The following is a 22,218-nucleotide window of genomic DNA, read 5'->3' on the forward strand; positions in this document are numbered from 1 at the left end:
CAGTCCTTAAACTGAAACTGATATTTGTCAGTAAACAATAATTGGCCTAACTAGAATTCTTCATCATCTACTTTATATATAATTATATTCCCAGTCATTCGCAGCTTGCAGAAGTAACTCTGCTATATATATATTTTTTATTACTTATACTTAGAATCTATTTCCACTTATAAACAATCACAATCCTAACGGACCCTTCTAAGTTATGAATTCCCACATAATAGTACCACAAAACGTATATCGTTAATTGAGAAAGGTACAAGTTTCAGGGTCGTCTAACGAAGGTAACTTGACGACCAAGGGACAAGTATGACGTCACCAATACGTTCATATAATAGGAAATTAAAGACTAAGAAGGCAAAGTGAACATATTTCATTCAGATATAAATACCTCATTTATGTTGTTTTTATTTTAATTCGATAAATAAAAAAGGATTGCCGCTAAGCCGTTGTCTTCGTCGCCTTTGTTAAAAAATGTCAGAAAAAAAAATTGCAATACTTCTTTTCGTTAGACTAGGACCTAATTTATGTGTGTGGCGTAACCTTTCTAATTATACTTGTTTTTTGTATAAGAGAGTAGTTAATTAATAGTTTTTTAGGTTTCTTCATTCTAATAATAAAAATAAATAAGAATATAGTACATACATGAGTATATATAGTAATTCATTTTAACATCTTGATTTATGACATAGTAACTACTGAGTTACCGCTTCACATTAAATTCCTACATGTATAAAGTATATATGATTTCGAATATATCTTACGAATATAACAGATACAGCAATATAATAATTAGTTACATATACTTTCGATATGCAAACATTTCGGCGTATACAATTATAAACATTGTGCGAATGTTAAAATGAAACTGTTATATCAACTCGAACCGTATGCGTGTTTAAATATAGCTGACTGTTTTATTAAACTGACAATTTAGCCGATTATAAAATAAGACATCAGAGCGTGTAATACAGTACATGCTTCATTTTGAACCTTTGATATAGAATCCGAAGATGGTGGGGTATTGTGCAAGTCCACCTGGGTAGGTACCTATGTTCTACCGCCAACCAGCAATACTTAGTATTGTTGGGTAACGGTTTTAAGGGCGAGTGGGTCAGTGTAAGTACAGACACAGGTGACATAACATATTGGTAGCCAAGATTGGTGGCTCGTTGGCGATGTAAATAATGGTTAATATATCTAACAGCGCCAACGTCTATGGGCGGACGTGACCACTCATCGGGCGGCTCATTTGCCCGTCCGCCTACTTATATCATAAATATATATGTATACATATATATATATTGATGTCCTCAATACTGTTTTAAATTATTTTCCTCGTCGCACTTAAATATATTGCACTTAACAATAATGCAGGATATAAGATTATTATACAAGACGTACGAGACATAACGCCATTGAATAAGAAAATATGAAACAGTCTTACAATGGAATTTAAAGTTCTCTAGACGTCATTTTGCTTGTATTACGCCATTATTGCGTAAACAACTCATTAGATAGAGACAAAGAGACATAGAAATTACTTGATCTAGAAGAAAAAAAACTATTCTTTTTAAAATAAAATCAAATATTAAGTATTTACCTCCGTATTCCGTGTCGTGTGAAAGCCGAGATGGCTCATTGGTTTGAAACGTAAATCTTATCCGATGATAGCTGGTTAAAATCCAAACAAGAACTGAATTATCATGGACTTAATTTGTTATTAGAATTCACCTCATGCTTGATGAAGGAAAATATTTTTCGAATGGAAATAGACCAGATGTGTAACCCGTATGTTACATTTTGTAAGCAGCGTAGAAGTATACTCTCCAAAATACTTTCCCCTTAAAGGAGAGGAGCAGGAATTACTTTACGTAGTAATCGCAAGTTTAGTCAACTATTTTACAGACTTGATTTTTCAATTATTTTTTATATTTATGTTACGTTTTAAAACGAAATCTCGTCAACTTTATTCAGTCTACGAACCTATTAACGTCTATTCATTTGTTTTTTAGAAAAAGTCATCAATCGTCTTTACAATTTGCCGGTTTTTATCACGTATTGTTTCGTCTTTGTTATCATAATTAGAAATAATTATGATAACAAAGACATACTCACTGTGTTTAATATTTATAATATCCAAGTCACTCACTTGACATCGTCTATTTTCGGGTAGGTGCATATCCTCAATGTTTTCGTATTGGATCCAACAGCGTACAACTTTCCGTTCGGATGGAACTCCGCACACCGCACCGCTTGCAAATCTTCCAGAACCGTGACCGGTTTGAAGGTGGGACGAGATCCGTTCACTTCGGGTACAGCTACTGGGGTTGACAGCGGCACGCTCTGACCACCGTTTCTGGTCTGTGTCTGTAATAAACGGCTTCATAAGAACAGGTCTTGATGTGTTTGTTACGTGTTTGTTTATGTATGTAGCAGTGTTATTGGATCATTATCATTAATTTTAATACGAACTATACTATATTATACAAGATTATTTATTCACTTTTTACTCAACACTTTTCTTTTATTTTAATGACATAGCTAATTGAAAATATAAAAATAAATAATGATAACATTGATAACATACGCGTAATGTATGTGACGTCACAGGAATAAGGTTATTGGGTATTAAAGTTAAAGGACATACATATAAAAAAAAATTAAAGTTTTAAATAAGTAGCGGCATGTACTGTTTTCCTATATAAGATAATTCGGACCAATATACAATTATACAAATTAAAACAGTAAAAAAACCGTTAAAAGTGACGAGTCTGTTAAACCTGTTTCCCACAGTTGAGCTAAGCGCTCTTCCTTTTTGTAAGGATAAGGTTTGGAGCTTACTCTACCACGCTGCTCCAATTCGGGGTGACGGATAAATTGGACCTTTATATAATGATCATATGCTTAAAGTTTGTTATAATACAAAATGTGAAAAATAATATTAAAAATAATTACTACTCTAACTGGCAATACCCAATTCATGCGAGATGTGTCTGAACATATGTAGAATTGAATTCGAGACGGTACAATAACCTTACTCTTTTGATACATGAGACGTCTTCCAAAAACTATATTCATTAAAGCATTATAAATTATTATGAAACTATTTATTTGTTTTAAAATTATCGAATATTTCTGTCAAGATATTTAGAGTAGCAAAAGTATTGAAGTTTTATCGTTTATCCGAAGGTCCTGCGCCTGATTTCCTGTCATAAAGCATTGCCGTCCAATCGAGTTATCTTTGCACACAAACGTTTGCACTATTTTAACTACTGCGTTGTTAGATAGTTTCTTTTATGAGCCATCTCAACCTAAATTATACATATTTGATATAGGAAGGCAGTCTCTCAAACACAAGCAGCAGCAAATGGACCTCCTGGTGGCAACTGGTCCCCACTACCTACAGAGACAAAGAAATAGTAGCTTTCCTATACAAAGTCAATACGCCACCAACCTTAAAGAAATACGATGTTTGTGTATCGTGTACCTACTAAATATTCCTGTTCGTCAGTTGATATGAGTGATACATATCCAGACAAAGACCTACCATCTATTAAAATAATTATCATTCTTTAAACCATAAAGAAGCGTAGCGGAATAAACTCCAAACGTCTTCTCAATAGGAGTTAAGGTTGTTATCCAGTGTCGTACCATACTTTAACTTAAAAAATAAACAAGTAAAAAAGTTGAAACTCCTTCGCTACGGTATGTATAATCCGTATACAACCACAGCTATTTTATAAACCATGAGAGTTTCTTGAGAATTCGGATGCTAATCTCATCAACTACAAGTACGATGTTAGTAATTATTTAATATTGAGACAAATAGTCCATTACTGACAAGGATTATATAAGTAGTTATACAACAGAACCGTTCGACCCACAAACCTTATTAGTAAAGAAAAAGAGCAATGACTATGAACACCAGCCATATGTTCTCGAAAAATGACAAGCATGTTCTCGAATGTTCCAAAAACGCGAACGGAACTTGGTGGCAAGGCTAGTTTTATAAACATAAGAGGTAGGAATGTAACTGAACAGGAAAATGGCTAGCAACTGTGTTCGTTAAAACTGCATGACCTACACACGATTAATAGTCAAGCTACTGTCCTTGTAAACAAACATTCAGTTTTAATTAATCTGTAATTATTAGAAACGTCTTAATCGAACTCGATCATTCTCGATAATAGATTCAAATTATCGATATTTGATCGATGTTAATATTAGTATTAGTACAGAGTACTAATATTATAAATGGGACAATAACTCTGTCTTAAACTTCTAGAACGCGATCGAATCTAAGAGCTACAACTAATATTATATAAATGTAAATACAATTTTTAATATGACGAAAATTACATACATTTGAGCGATGAAACAAAATTGCTGCGACATGGTTCCATCTCCACAAGAACGACAAAGATAAACATAACTTTTCAATAATTGTTGAATTCGTATTGAGAGGCAGACTAGACTTAATTCTATTGAGGTAGGTCCCCAGATAGTTTACATTTATTTCTCCTTGACCTTCGATGTTATTTATGGGTTTTATTTTGTATCCATAACGTCTCAACGAAAGGTTAAATTTACGTTATATTGTTATAGATAAGAGCAAATTGTTTTTTTTTTTTTATCAGTTCATTATTGTCTCAGTTATGTAGTTATGTAGCTCGTAGCTTAGATAATATTGAATTTTTTTCATAATACAGATAAAATATTTTTCATGGTCTGAAAAATTAAAAAATATATACATATATTCCGATTTCAGAAATAACAGACAATACTCCTAAAGGTGAAATATAACTCGATCGGAGTTCTTGTTAATTAAATTATACATAAACACTACAAAACTGTTTATAATTGTTGCCCAACCCTTAAATAATTTTAAACGCTTTATTGTACATTTACATACTAAATCAGACCGCCACCCACAAGCTAACATCGTTATTGTTCATAGTTATTAATATAATTTGTGCGTTCATTATTATAATTATAATTCATTATTAATAGAGGGAAGTTGTTAAAATTACTAAGTAAAACATGGAAGTACATAATTTTGGGTTCGCACCAACATCAACTGATTAAAACAAAAGGATATCGAGTTTAAATTGTCCATAAAGATTCACTAAACAGCCTGTAGGCTGATCATCATGAATCAGTCGATAAAATTATAAGAAAAAAGATTAAATATAAGAATCTTATATACTTAAGAACCTATGATAGTGGGGTATTTTTTAATGACCGTCCTCCTTCCTAAAAAGCCGGCAACGCACCTGCAACCCCCCTGGTGTTGCAGATGTCCATGGGCGGTGGTAATCACTTTCCATCAGGTGAGCCTCCTGCTCGTTTGCCCCCTATAACATAAAAAACAGACCTCGACATATCGACAATTAACCATATTACGCGAATCTATACATACACCAACTAAATTTTTTGTTATAAAAAAAAATATCCACCTACTCTATAAAACTAAACTGTTGTAACAAACTCGAAACTCACAAGCCGATCGTGAAATGTTACAAAGTGATATACAATGTTTAACTTGGTGTATTTATTAAACCATTTGTATGATACATTATAATATCGTATCCGTCAATTCACGAGTCAGACACGAAGTGAGTTAGACGACAAGTGAGTTGGTAAAACAAAAAAAGTATAACGGTAGTCAACTATATATATATATTTATGTAATTATAAACAATTCAAATATACACATCTCAAACCTCGTTACCCGACTGTACCCATTTACGTTATTAGAAACCATATCCAAGTGACTAAAAAAGTATATGTGCAATTGATTCTGTTATTATATATCGCAAAATTTCTCAGGATTTCTTGTACTCATTGCCATGAAGTGGGGCAATAAGAACCACTAGCTATTGACATTGAAAATATAAGAAATATCAATCGTTACTTAAACTACATAACATCTCAACTATCAACTAAGATATTATGCTCCATGAGCTTGGAAAATGGCTCAAACCCACTTTAAACGGGCACACCGCATAATTAATTAATTTATTTATTTAATCCATTAATGACCACCAAGTGAAATTATATTGGAGGTTAAAAGGAACGTGAGCTACCCCGTTATTATGAATTACGATACCGTATTTCATTTACTATACTACGGTTTCGGTTCATTAGCGTTAAAAAAGAAAATATTTGCATATTTTCCACAGGAAAGATTGTAAACACGAAATTATACGCTTGTTCTAAGATCGGGCGCGTATTCTGACTTCTGAGAGATATCGAATCGAATGTTAAAATCGATTTGTTGTCGACTTTCATTCATTAATATAAAATCAGAAGCAACACAAAGCCTAACGATAATTACTGAGCCCAGTGACTATAGTTCTATCTTACTAATATTATAAATGCAAAAGTTTGGATCGATGTTTGTTTCTCAATCACGACAGAAAGGCTAAACGGATCTGAGTGAAATTTGCCACAGAGATATATTATAATCTGGAATTAAATTTTTTAATTAATGTTGACCATTGAAAAGCATATGAAAATTCGTTCGCTAGTTTTTTGAGTTTATCGCCTTTAGACAGTATTACGCGGCGGGGGCTTTGCTTTTTATATGTAGTATCAATATCTGAGACGCTTAGATTTCTCGTAGTAGTTTGATTCATCCGGGATTAGTAAGGAATGGTTCTACGTTCAAAAATATTTTTTTCATATGTAATATCTAATCAAACGATCTAGTCTCGTACAAATATCTCAATTAATAATTCTAAGATATATAAATTAATTATTTATGTCAATAGCTAATGGATTGAATAAATATTTACATTAATAATTTGTATATCATTTCGATTTTGAAAGTATACGGTCATCACAATTTCGATATAAAACATAATAACATAATCAGCCTGTAAATTTCCCACTGCTGGGCTAAGGCCTCCTCTCCCGTTGAGGAGTAGGTATGGAGCATATTCTACCACGCTGCTCCAATGCGGGTTGGTGAAATACACATGTGGCAGAATTTCGTTGAAATTAGACACATGCAGGTTTCCTCACGATGTTTTCCTTCACCGCCGAGCACGAGATGAATTATAAACAAATTAAGCACATGTAAATTCAGTGGTGCCTGCCTGGGTTTGAACCCGAAATCATCGGTTAAGATGCACGCGTTCTAACCACTGGGCCAAATCAAATTCGAAAATCAAACACAATTATAATAGCCTATTATTGAACATCGATTGAAACAATATTTATACGACCAACAAAAAAAGCTGTTGTTAAGGTCGTGGTTATGAAGGTGTTAACCATCGTAGTAAACGCGGTACAGTTACCGTATAAATAGTTCTCTTAAAACCGCAGCCGTGTTTTGTTTTCGTTTTGCAATCATTTCAAAATTACACTGATATTAAAGATAACGCATAAATCATTCTCTTATTCCTTAAATTTAAATTATATACAAATAATTTTATAGAAATATAAAGTAACAATAGATAGCCCGCTGCCAGACTAAGACCTCCTTTATTTTCGAGACAGAGTATTATTTTTTTCCACAACGCTGCTTATTGTCGGTCGGTGGATACACAGATTTATATCTGGCATGCATGTTTCCTCATCGCCGAACACGAGATAAACCATAATCATAAATTAAGTACATGGAAAACCACTTTGATCCCACAATCTTAGGTTAATATTCAAGAATTCAAACCACTGGCCCATTTCAAAAGATCATCAATAGTTATATACCATATTTTAACGTTCGGCACGGTGAGGTTTCCTCTCTCATTCGTCTCTATCTCCAGTCATATCCTTAGTTACACATACAACCTTGTTATTTATAACATCACAGAAGATTTATCTTTGTTTTAGTGTTTCTCATACTTAAGAATTCAAATATAACTCCGCGTTAACCCGCGGATACTCACGACCCATGGATGCCAGTCTATATAAAAATCTCAATAAATTTGCTCTCTAAGATAGAGCAAGGAGTTCTAATAAAGTTGTTAGATCCTGAATTTAATTCAAACAAACAGACAATCTCTTTAGTTTTATATAATAAAATAGACTATAAAGTTCACCGTATATATGTAAAATACTATTTAATTAAAATTTTATAACGGTAATTTAAAAACAATAAAATATCAAGTTGATAATATATTATATTTAATTGATACGATCTAAAAGGATTCTCTAGTCAAAGTACACAATATTCTATTAGTATTTATTATATAAATATTTATTAAAAATATATTGAGGTTTTGATGTTTTAATGATAACGAATAATTTATTACCAAATATTTTTTTTAAAATACGTTCTTTCTTTTTTTAATTTATACATTTGATTAAATAGAATAAATATTTGTTTAAGACGGTTAATGTTAGAAGGCTTTCTAAATTTAATCATTAATTTGATTTAATTGTTTTTATTTCTGATGTACTAATTTATTTTAAGATACCTTAAATTAAATTAATGTATTTATTTAAAGTTTATATAAGGGACAACATGTTGATGTAATTTATATGAATCTTTAAATTATTTGACACGACCGAAACGATGTGTAATTATAATTGATATTTTTAGTAAATCCAATTAATATACATAAAATTATCTGTGTAATGTTTATAAAACAATGGTATATCATTAATATATGGAGCATATAACTGAATAAAAGATGAAGGATATTTTGTTGATTTCCAGGCAGGATATATACAAATTTGACTGTATTTGATCGACAAAATTACCAAAATTGAAATGGAGAAAAAGCCTAAATGATGAGTCTTGCCGATTCTACTTTCTGAACCGGTGGCAGCTTTACATTTCATTTAATACTTTAACATGGTTGTTCAATAGTGTCGTTATGATCTTACTTGAATGAAGAATATTTTTATTTTTAATACTGAAATAATAAACCCTACAAATTGGATAAGAAAATAATCAATTATATGCAAAACCGAATTTTCTAATCGATATTTTTTTTATATATATATAAATCAGAATCTCCTGACCGACTGACTAGCATAATATGAAGACTTGTTCGGTGAAGATTTTTTTTTTTTTTATTTTGTTTTCTTAGTTTAGGTATTAAGGGGATGTTGTACTTTAAATTTTTACCCGATTGACCCTTTAATTAAAAATAAAATGTCATATACGTTTTTGTCAACTAAACGTACACACACATTACATTATCAGCCTCTTAATTCCCCACAGCTGGGCTAAGGCTTCCTCTTCCTTTGAGGAGAAGGTTTTGGATCATATTCCACCACGCTGCTCCAATACCGATTGGTGGAATACACATGTGGCAAAATTTCGTTGAAATTAGACATATGCAGGTTTCCTCACGATGTTTTCCTTCACCGCCGACCACGAAACGAATTATAAACACAAATAAAGCACATGAAAATTCAGTGGTGCTTGCCTGGATTTGAACCCGAAATCATCGGTTAAGATGCACGCGTTCTAACAACTGGGCCATCACGGCTCTCAACTAAACGTATCGCACTAAAAATCGTCCAATATTATATATGAATAATTTAAACAGTATTATATTATAACGAGACCAAAATATTAGATACATCTATGTCGAAATATACTTTAACTTTTGTTGCGGCGATACGGACACGCTCGGAGAATTTGAATAAGAGAACGAATGAGAGAAAGTTTAATTAATGTTCGACTAGTGATATACACATGTTCAAGGAAAACGCGGTAAGTTCGATGGATAGATAAAATAAAGAAATTCGTAATCTTTACATACAAAATTTTACCGTAACGGTAACGAAACGGTGTATGTAAATGAAGGTACTCATTTTTTTTTCCGTTTTCATTTTCACTCGGATAACTGTAGAGCTATTAAGAGTCGAGATGGCCCAGTGGTACGCGTGCATCTTAATGAATGATTGCGGGTTCAAACAGACGAGCATCACTGAATTTTCATTTTCTTTATTTGTGTTTATAATTCATCTCGTGCTCGGCGGTGAAGGAAAACATCGTTAGGAAACCGGCTTGTGTCTAATTACAATGTGTATCCACCAACCCACATTGGATCAGCGTGGTGGAATATGCTCCAAACCTTCTCATTTGACGAGGTGGCCCTAGTCCAGCAGTGGAAATTTACAGGCTGATACTGTGTATAGAGCTATTATTATTTAACTTAGTGAAACGCAAAACACTATCGTGAAATTTCAGAATGTGATATGCGATGTTATATGTCACCGTAAGTCAATCAACAATTCACGAGTGACATAGGAAGTGAGTTCTTAAATAATAAAATCGCAGTCCCTACACAAAGACTTTAAAAAAATCGACCCTAAATGTCCCTGCAATCGCACTGACATTTCAAACTTGGTGGTAGGGCTTTGTGCAAGCCTGCGTGGGTACAATGTTTACATACAATACAAACCACTCATCATATATTGGTTTGAAGAGTGAGGGAAAACTTTTGACATAATATATCTTTTCCTAGGGTATCTACCTCGTTGGAAGCCAATTATCAAGTTGGTCTTATTGGACAAATCATTGAAAAAAAATTCCAAGGTTTATCTCAAACATTATCAGAATGGCGATGTGAGAAATTGTTAATATTCCTTACAACTCCAATTATATAGGCAGTGTTGACTTGCCATCAATTGGCCCATTTACCTATGGATATTATATGAAAATATGACTAAAAGATATGACCGACAATTTCGTAAATATTTGATCTATACTATAATCTTGCTAAATGATTTAATTTATCTCCAATAAATAAAGTAACGTAGACAATGTAATTTCTATGTATGAATATGCGAATATAATAGAATTCGACTTATATTATTACGAAGAACACTTAATTGAAAGCATAATGGAACAAATACGGGCGACGAGTGTACTATATCTATATGACGAATGCTAGAGCAAACGTAACGGTTGTCATATAATGTTATGCACTACGTTCGGTTTTTGTGTAGAAAGCTGATATACTGACGAAGATTTCGAATATGTATTACGCAAAAGAGCTTTCTTTTAATCATCAATATATAACATGGTGTCATACTATGATATAATATGTAAAAATAAAGAAACTCTACTATATCAAAAAAAATTAAACATATTTTTTAAATCACTTATATTTTTAAATTTCCCAGGAGCTTTGTATGCGTTAATGTGGAAATATGTTTTCTATTACTTTTTGTTACAATTAAATTAATAGTTTTCGACAAAAAAAACAAAGGATTTCATTATTCATACTGGAAAACTCTGAGAAACTAGAGAAAAGTAAATTAATAAGAAATCTTCGTCACTCGATAGGCACCGTTCATTTATATTAAATCTCTTTGTAAAATTTTAATTAGATTCTCCGATTCACTTCTAAATGGTTAAAACTTTATTACTTTTAAAAACGAACACATTAAAGAAAATTTTAAGTTTGTCGATAGAATTAATTATAAATCGCAACGCCTTAAAAACTAAAGTTTCAAACGTAAAAGTACAATTATTGCTTATTATACACGAAACACGAATATAGATAATAATGATGTGTTACGTCATAATAACACGATTACCAAAACTTGTTCAAGTGGTCCGAATACACAATAGAATTCACACTCGCAACGCAATATGCATTAGGCAACACTACAAAAAAATATATCGTCCGAATCACCTGGAAACTTGAAATACAACGTCTTATTCGAGTTCAATTTTAATATCGTTGAGGTGTGATAGCTTGTACGTTGACTATCAACAACACTAGTTCGATATTGAAAAATTGATTCGAAATTTGGAAATACGAATTTGATTTTGGCTTTTTCAATATGGGCCTCTGTTTATTTTCCAGATAACAAATATAATACAAATATTAACATAACATATTCCGTTACAACGTACGCGCAGGAAGGTCCGATGCGGTTCAACGGAGCTGAACGGCGCTTGACATGACATCGCTTCCTCCTTGTTCCTAACACGATGCAACTATTAAGTAGAACTACACACAGATCGCATGCACTCCAGAACTTCGCCTGGATAATCATCAGTTCGCTTTGTGCCAATAAGTTTACCATAGCTTAGAAAGTACGCATAAATACATTATTAACTAGCACACATGCATAGTAATCAAATAAATTAACACAGAACTACGATATCTTGTTAATATATAGAATGAAATGTAGTTGTTTAAATAAATCACCTCACAATGAGACCGCTGTCTCTGTAGAAAGTTGTTCAATTACCTGAAAGGCACTGATGCGTTTGGGTGGCGGCACTTGTGGAGATCTGTCGATTAGATTTTCCATGGAATGTCGCGTAAGAAAATTCTGTTTCTCGAATGCACTGTTTGTTTTGTACGCTGTGCGATTGAATTTAGTCGCGGGAGCAACTATTCGGTTGCCATTCTCATCGTCGTCCTCCCATTCGGTGACCACCTCGGTGCGGACGTCCTCGAGGGAACGAGACCGACTGCATGGGCAAGCGGGGGATGAAGCGTTCGGGTTCCTGGTCTGTCGTTGTCTCTCTCTGTTGAGATAAAGATCCGCGTGATTGCTCGGTGTCGGCGCGCCCGCCGATCGGTAGCTGGGCGATAGGAAGTAGTAGTCCCGAGACTTATTACTGTACGCGCTCATTCCAGAGAAATCGGAATAAGTGGACTTTGAGGAGGATGTTTTGAAATTTCTCGCATCCACGGGGTCTGGCGGACGAAAGTAAAAGTTCGGTTGCACCTGACGGGAAAGCGGGGGCCATGGCCTGAACGGCGCGTCAACGTAATGTGCCGGTTTCGACTTCATGGCGGAACACGATAGATCATCCGCGCGCAACGAGGTCGGTTCCGTGCGGATGTTGCCGACGAGACTGCGCTACTGTTGTCGCGGATGGCGGACGGCCCGCACAAGCCCACCACTGGTGCTGAGCAATGTTCGCCGTGAATTAGACAGAGATAGGAACATAGAGAAAGGCGCACGCGTTCCGCTCGATCCGTTGAACGCGAATACAAGTGAAAGGGGTAGCCCCTCGGTCAACACGCTCAAGCAGTGCTCGTTGGAGGCGCGCGCGCAAATATCTCTTTGTTAGTGTCGTTAAACTTGAATATTTATTGCTTATAAACATTGCCACACTGTTTATAATTAAATCAAATATCTATTAACGTAAACTATTACTTTCACGTTGTTTGAAATTTGAATCTCAGATTTTATTATCATTAATATCATGTATGATCTCGCATAAAACAATACAAAGTGGTTTTTTTTTTATTTAATATTACCAATGTCAATGAAAATAAAATATGATATTTAACTAAAACCCATTGCGGTATAAAATTGTCTAATATAAAGTTAGATTGATATCTAAACTAATTAAATATAATATAAATAGACATATGTATTCTGATAAACCTAAATTTATATATTTTTGGTTAAAAAAATAAAGACAGTAAACACGCAAACAAACGAGCAGAAAAACGACTAAGCCTCGCACTACAAGTTGTAGGTACAATTACCGCTTCGTCGCTATAATTCGTATGAGACTGTTAACATTTTGAATTTCGTAACATTATTCATCGGTGAGAATATTGCGTGAACGCAATCGATTATTCCCGCACGAAACGGTTCAAATTATAGGTTTTCGTCACGTGGTCAACTAACTTTCGCTCCTTCTTACGTTCGAATTAACTATTTTATGACGTAATAAATGTGACGATTATATAAGATAATTTCGCAAATGAATGTTGAATGGTATCCGAAATATAGCGCATCACAATAAATTTATATTTTAAACATTTTATTCGAATACACTTTATAAAAGTGGCTTTGAGTTGTCAGGTAATTATACTTTTTGATGAAACTGTACCAAATACACGAGCGATAGAATATGTATATTATACGCCTACTAAGCGCCGTACTTATATCGTCAATGGAAAGCGAAAAACGCTGAAGTGTCAAAATTGTACTTTTCAAAAATGCGATTTAAGGGAAAAGCTTTGAAACTCATTTCCTAAAAAAAATATTTAGGCGCTTAAGATTTTCTTGCGATACGATATAATTCATAAAGAAGCTAGAATACAATTATTGATTTTAAAATTATTAAAACGGATATAAATATATTTATATATATTTAATATATCAAGGATAATAAACGTCATTATTTCATATTATTCATTGACAATTCTCTTTATTGTCGCGATCACGAAATGATTGTCTAGTGATCGCCCATTGGTAGAAATTTGAAGCTATTACAAAAAACTCTATGAGATACATTATTTCGGAATGGATAAATATATTTCTATATCTTCTATAAAGCTTCGTCTACTTTTTTGTATGCAATGATTTCCGAAACATTTAACAAATACGTATGATCCGATAAAATGAGACGATGCCTGTCATTATTATATACATATATTATATATAAATTATATACTGTATAAACACTCCATCGGGCACGCAATATGTTTAAAAGTGATAAAAAGATGTCTATTTCCTTAAGACGATTTACATATATGTATATATATGTAAATCATATTTATGTGTGTCCGCATAAAACACCGTATGTTTAATTATCATAATTCACTTGCCCTTATTTGGATTTAGCGCAATGTGACCCATTCATCTCTAACTCATAACTATATATTCAATATTCATACTCATAACACTAATCATATCCTTAATTAGCTGTCTGTCTGTACTTATGTCTAATGATGAGATTCATCCGTCTATATGATTACATAACGCTACGACTAACAAATACAAGAAATATAATCTGTGAGTGAATTATATAATTAATGAGATGAGTTTGACACTATAGAGCTAGTCTGTAAGGAAATCGAAACTTACCACAGAACAAGTCACGTGTAATGTCAGAATGAGGTATGCGACATTGACAAAAATCAGTATAAAATTAATAGGTTAAACATATCAAAATGGCGTATCAACGTAAGTCGGTTGTCATAATTTCACGAATGAGATTCGAAGTGAATCGCATTGATGTTACAACTATACGGCAATTGTTTGATGTGATATCAAATAGGTGTAATATTTTATATGATTTTATCAATTTAATAAAATAAATGTATATTATGTGGTCTGGGACGATAGTTAAAACGAAAACTAAAAACATACAATTGGATATATTTTGATAAATTAATTGAAACAAATTATTTGACGATACCGAGACAAAAGCTATAAATCAAAACAAATAAAAAACGTAACGCGAATGATGCGCCTACGCAGCTTCATATAATACTGGAAAACTTGAAACATTTAATTAGCCGCCTTATTTGTAATGGAACCGAAGGTTGAACCATATACAGATCATAACATAAACAACATTATAACACAAGAAACTCATCATCTTATATCGTCCTACGAGAAAATTAATGAATAATTAGTAAGCACGGTGGCCACAAGGACATAAAACATGTCACATCAAATTCAATGGAATTAATTTCGAATAACAATAACTACTAATTGACTAAATCTGCATATTACGCAATAATACCGACAAATATTTCTTTTCAAAATGGTCGAATGTGTTATTGACATAACAGATACAAATTACTATTAGGTCACTAGATATAAACTCAATAATCCTGACAAATGTATTTTTTCAAAACGATCGAATGAGGCGTTTACTTAACAGACATAAATGAAGTCACTAGATATTTATATAATATCCCAATACGGTAATATTATATGTACAGATGGACACTTTAATTACACTGGCTCATTATATACATAACGAAATACCAATACGAAGAATTTACAATATATATAATAATAATAATAAGTAGGTTGGTTTGTGTATTTCGACTGTGAGTTGAGAAGGTGTACAATAGTTGATCGACTGATCATATCACTGGGTAAGTTCAAATCTCGAATCTCAATTCTCTTCTAGTAAAATTATCTTCTTTCTTCCATCCATAATTGAACCTTACCATCGACTACAGCTTGATAGCCGATCTCATCTTTATTTCTCTTATCCAATATACTCTCATGACACGATTACGACAAATGACTTCCAATTACAATGAACGTAACAATACGAAATAAGATATGATATTTCTTTATAAACAATATAAGATTTTATACAATGATATCACGAATTATGTCAATACGGTGCAAAGTTTTCAAGTTTAGTAACAAATTGCCTGTTTATTGTACTGCGACAAAATATAGACGTTCTAAAGTTTACGCATCCGTCTGAACGGTACAGACATCAAAAACTTCAATTATTAAGGTTGTGTGAAATGTTTATGTACATATTAATATACATACGTAACAATTTCACAACACCTTTATATTTGAATCCATATTAGATCTATCGAGACGGTTGTGAGTTTTAAAATAAATCTCCTTTCTTGCATATAAGACACAAAAACAGTGACAAACACACGTTCATACATAAATGTATACAACTAAAATTTTAACGTAAAATAAAAAATTACTCTCGCTAATAACAAACGACAAACATCGTTATCGCGAATGTGTTTGATAAAATTAATATATTTATAGCCTTAGAGATTTAATTGAAGATTTGTTTGTACAACGTTTATGACTAGTACATTCCATGCAACGAAATACCTAACATTCTAAAGGTGCCGCTATCCGTCGTCTGTATTTACATAACAAATGAGTAAAAACATTGATATACTATTTTTACCTCTATGAGTTAAATGAGAATATTAGTTACTACGTAAATACTAGCATCTATTAATAAAAAAGCATAATTCAACTGATAAGTACTATACTATATGTTAAACAAAGTCGCCTACCGATGTCTGTTTGTCCCTGTGTGTGTTTAGATCTTTAAAATTACGCAGTAGTTTTGATGCAGTTTTATTTAATAGATAGAATGATTCAAGAGGAAGGTTTATATGTATAATACATTGATGCACAATATAGTAAACTAATAATTTTAGATGTATCTAATGTGATGTCGTTAATAAACACATTTTTTGCACTTACTTCGCAAACGCTGGCTGAACCCTACGAGATAGATAAAAATAATGTACTACAGCATTGTACACCTTAAAAAGGTCTACAAAAATGTCCACAATGGTATGTGTCTATCTCTTAGGGATAACCCACAATAACTATTTTTTATCCTTTACTACTTACGAGATACAATGGCTTATTTTCGAAACGATTTTAAGCAATACGGCAATAATTAAATACCTTAAATACAATGCATTTAATATAGATCAGTACGGCATTTAACAGCGTGTAATTTAAATGAAAAACTGTGAAAGTTGTATATAAATATTAAAGATGTTCTGTAATATATATACTGTATGTAGTATCAGCATTGCACTCGTGCGAAGCCGGGGCGGGTCGCTAGTTGATATTACGTATACGTATTCTTCGTTTAATATGATTGTAATTATACAATTAGAAAAATTGTGAAACGTTAAGATAACTTTACAAATATATAAATTTAAATATATAAACAATTCCGATAATACAATCACAGTTTCGAGCTTCGTCGTTTACATTACGTAAATAAACGCTCCATAACAGAGACCATATGACTTCATAAATGACTCATGTATCGAAAAACCCCATGTACAGAATGTGTAGTAAATATTGACACAGATGCACGCGAATACCGAAAGATAAATCATTTTTAACATACTGTATAATATATCTGATTGTCTCTATGTACGATTTAATGTGTTGACAAATTATGAAGCATATATTTCTATTTGAGAGATTCTGGAACCTTTAATAAGCGTTAGATGAAAATTAAGAAAGCTACCCGTATCAATTTTTTGCAATTGTAACCGTATTTTTGAACAAGTGGTTTTAATTTAACGACAATAGAGTCATGGGTCAAAGTGAAAACGTTTACTATGTCATTGCGTTCGGCTAGTTAGTTTGTCCAAGCGGTTCACTTTCTCTATGATTTTATCTTTCCAAAGAGTCACATTGCCATTTTAAAATGCCAATTACAAAAAAACATTGTAAACTTTATAAATATTATATTAAATATATTATGATTGATTTGATTTTTAAATCTTCTATCCTATTAATATTAATTATAAAACTGATCACTCGGGATGAATATTAAAAATTTAATTCATTAAATTCGGGTTTTAGTCGCAAACATACCCTATTTTTATATCGCCCGCCCGACAGACATTTGCGTTGAAAATAAGGACGAAGATTACGTCACGGTACATGATTTTCTTCTATAAATATTTGTATTTCGATGTTTGTTAGTTAATCACGCTCGAACGGTTAGTCGGATTCTAACAAGATTTAGTATTACGTTACGAAAAAGGAATAATAAAATATTTAAGTTTAATTAACGCCAACATAGCGGACGGGTTGACTTAAACAGCTATTAATAAATAAAAAAACAATCATTAATTTACGGACGGCGTGCAAGAATCGGACTGATAACATGTATTATTTATATTTAAGGTCATCTTGAAGTACTACATATTTCTCAAGAACGACAAAGTTGTAAATATGAGCTATTAATAAAATCATTGTTAAAATGTTTGTGACAGCCGTAAACGATTTTGCACTTTGAGTTGCATCAGTTTTAATTTAAATGAATCATTGAGAACGTCGGCTGGAATCTTCGATCAATTACATCCTATTGATTAAAGTGGAGTCAGTCTCAGGTCAAATCGTTGACTTACACCGCATTCACACGAGTCGATTATTCGAAATAGTTTTTCAATCGATTTGCAGCTATAAAAATCGATTTAATAAAATTTCACAATAATTCAACTTAAGCTATCTTTATTTTACTTAAGATTTATTTCTGTTATTTTAGCTTAATTAACTAAAATTGAATCCTGTGAGCCTGTAATTATGACTGAATTTACTTTTGTACCGTTTGAGATTTATCAATTTGAGTTATATAAACTTGTGACTAACGTGCTTTGGTTAGTTTATCGCTTCAATTATTACGTCACGATGCTTCTATTAATATGCGTTAAGTTTAACCCCGATAAACATTTTTTTATAATCGTTTTAAATTGCATAATAATAGTTTTCTCTTAACAAAACTTTTCATTCTCCAGCTGGGTCTCTATCAAAAGAAAATTTAAAACTTGTGTGAGAACCAACGCGTATTAGCTGTTAACAAAATTGATAGTGTTGTGTATTTACTCATGACCTTTTGGAGACTTGCAAAATACCAACACATCGAAATCTATATTCAAAATTAATAAGATTTTATTTTGTACTGTCTAACTAAAAAAGCTACTAAACCGACATACATAAAACTTTATGTAAATAATAAACCAGCGTAATGATTACCCTTCACGACTTTCAATTGGCTTGAGCGAATAATTTAAAAATAAAATCGTTCAAACAACGTCTTTATAATAAAATGACTTCAATACTTATACCAACATTATAGCAATCGCGGTTGATTTGCTGGCATTTATTGAAGAGTTCCGCTGTCTGTCTCCGAAACTCATCAACGTATCAATCATATATTTACAAAATATAAATTGGATAAACCTTTTATGAGCAAAAAATTAAATTTACAAATCCATCTGCAAATGTCGTAGCTATACATAAATATACGTATAAATAAAAACATTCACATTGACAAATCTCTTCTAATTTTAGTGTCGATTTAAAAAAAAAATACTTTAACGATTATATTTTTAAATAAAATAAAATCCTCGTACGTTACCTTGCTTTCGTTTTAATGGAGCGATACGGTAATTCAAAATGAAATACAATGTTACGATAAATCGCTTGAACCAATTTCATGATTCAATTTAACTCACATACTTCATACATACGTATTACATAGGTACGTAATTTCCGTGGATTTCACTTTATTTCCTCACCCCTTATTTGCATACGTTTACTGTATGTGTATGGCGCTACTGATTCGTGAATTCGCTGAAAAGCCGATGACGTTTTATAACAAGTGAAACGAGAACCAATGAGACGACAACTGATGCTAATATTATTATTACTTTACAGGGTTGGAATTCGAATATATTTTTCTTTAAGAAAAAAAAAACAACTTGAATTCTTAATACTTTAGTGCAGTGTTTTTGAAGTAGGTTAAAGATTCTGTCATACAATTTCTAAATGTTCATTTCATAGACTATACGCATCAGAAATCAAATATGTCAAATGATTATTTGAGGTTCTTATATAAATATATATTCAGATTTATTTTGTAAAATTAAATATCATTTTTAATATATTTATTATATGATATATAACTCTATGATAATTTTACGACGAATACACTCAACCTTGTGTAATTACAGATTAAAACTTTATTAAAACTCAAATACGACCTCCGAAAACACAGAGCATCGAAACCGGTATATCCATATGAAATTCATGTATAAAAAAAAATATATTAAGTTGCCCTTTTTGGGATCGTTTAATTATTTTCTTTAAAGAGTACGATGTTATATGACGAAACGGTGAGATGTAAATATTGTCATGATTTAGCGTGCTAGCGACGTAACCATGTATGGTTGTCGAGTCAAGACTCGGTGCCTTGTAGAGTGGCCTAGTCGAGACATTCCGTTTTGATTTTTATCTCAGGACTAACCACATTATACACTTATACCTAAACTAATAAGTTATATAACCCATTTATTGAAATATTATATGAAGTGTGTAAGGAGAGTGAATCAGCTAATAACTCCTTAGAGAAAACTGTTTAAATTGTACATCTGAGCTAAACATACTTGTAAATAAATTTCGTTACACTTAGCGTTTATTAAGACGATGAATTATGAAATCGAAGAACAACATTTTTTCTCAATTTTAATCATTTAGAAATGTTATACTCAACATTTTCCGTTTTTACTATTAATATAACAAGAAATAATTACGTATAATAGTATCGCGTGCAAACAGAACTTCTTAACAAATACAATTGATACGCAAGTTTTAATCGTAACGCTCATTAACTACATAACGGTAAAAAAAAACTTCAGATCATTACAACGGTTTTAAATCTAATCGCGTATAATAATTATCCATAAAACAGCATGTTGCCTTGCTTTAATTATAACATGTATTGTATGCGAACCCAACAACAATACCGAATATCGATGCATTGGAGAAACCATCAATACGCACCTCCGTCGTTTCAACGGTTTATTGTCATAAAGGCAAAAAAGTGTGACATATGACTAAATAATATTAATATTCAAATAAACGTGACCTCATGCGAGGTATGTTTATTTATTGCATTCTACCATCGATACGCGAACAAATATATAATCATTATTCACATATTAGGAGATCATGAAAGAGATGCTGTTACGAATGACAGATAAACAGTGGGTCGCTGTCCAACACAGTTACCTTATTGTGTCCGCAAGAGAGCCTGTCGTCATGCGCCAACGATGATATGGAATTGTGCCGATCGTAATCCCAATTGGTATGCCAAGTATCCAAGGAATCCGTGGAGGATTTCTTCGTATCAATGGAACTCTTCCTCGACAGCGAATTCATTGACCCGACGTAATCTCTCTTCATGTCTCTTACTCCTGTACTGTTGAGCGAGTCCCGTCTGTTGTAATTTACTACATTGCTACGGGACAGGTTAGGGAATGAGCCCATCGAATGTCTCTTTGTGCTGTATTTGTGAGTTGGACTCGGCGTATCTCTACGGGGAGGCGTCTGAGAGGGACTGTATCGGTCTCGACGGAGAATGCTCGGGAATGTCGAGGGATGCTCGATCTCCCGCACAGGCGACGACGGTATACCCAGCGAGCCCCTTCGCCTGTCATTAAATTATTTTTTTAAGACTTAATAGTTTTATACGAATAATTGATTTACGCTTGTATTATAAATTTACAGACCTTATGATGAGTCCATTCGTCGGTGAAATAGATTCCCTGTGATAACCAGGTGTTGATTCCCTGCTGTGCAAGTATAAGGATGATCTGTAAGGTGTACTACAACGACCATGGACATCGCAATGTGGATCGTGTTCGATGGTGGAGCTGACTAATGGGGAGTGACGGCCCTCGCCCTCTAAGGTCATGGTTCCGAACATCGAATCCAACTGCCGCATCGCCAAGGCCTTCTTCACCGCTGTCATTTTCTCGGTAGCACACAAAAGCTCGCCACAATATATATTTTAATTCACAAACGAACTATCGACAATGTTTCGCAAACACCGATTCTCGTTAGTGCAAAAGCGTGACTTAAGTAATATGTATGTCCTCTAAGTATGCCGCGACGCGACTGGACCGTTCGGACGGCATTGTGCGCAAAACGCTCGACGATGACTCACGGCAGCATGCGCGCGCGCAGCAATACCAATTATTATCAACGTGT

General features: G+C 32.8%; 1 protein-coding gene across 4 annotated transcripts in view; it reads right to left on the reverse strand.

The window, feature by feature from the left end:
- Positions 1-22,218, reverse strand: part of LOC113403966 (WD repeat-containing protein 47) — a 54,881-nt gene that overhangs the window by 18,005 nt on the left and 14,658 nt on the right. The window contains exons 1-3 of one of the 4 annotated variants that reach the window (XM_026644658.2): positions 21,738-22,179; positions 21,238-21,658; positions 2,153-2,370 (exon numbers count right to left, since the gene is read on the reverse strand). In XM_026644658.2, the coding sequence (XP_026500443.1) occupies positions 2,153-2,370; positions 21,238-21,658; positions 21,738-21,979 (881 nt within the window). In that variant the 5' untranslated portion in view covers positions 21,980-22,179. Of the gene's footprint in view, positions 1-2,152; positions 2,371-12,174; positions 12,844-21,237; positions 21,659-21,737; positions 22,180-22,218 lie in introns of those variants that run through there. The other 3 variants (XM_026644660.2, XM_026644659.2, XM_026644657.2) reach the window with 3 other exon arrangements.

This window comes from Vanessa tameamea, chromosome Z, assembly GCF_037043105.1.
Source record: "Vanessa tameamea isolate UH-Manoa-2023 chromosome Z, ilVanTame1 primary haplotype, whole genome shotgun sequence".
NCBI lineage: Eukaryota > Metazoa > Arthropoda > Insecta > Lepidoptera > Nymphalidae > Vanessa > Vanessa tameamea.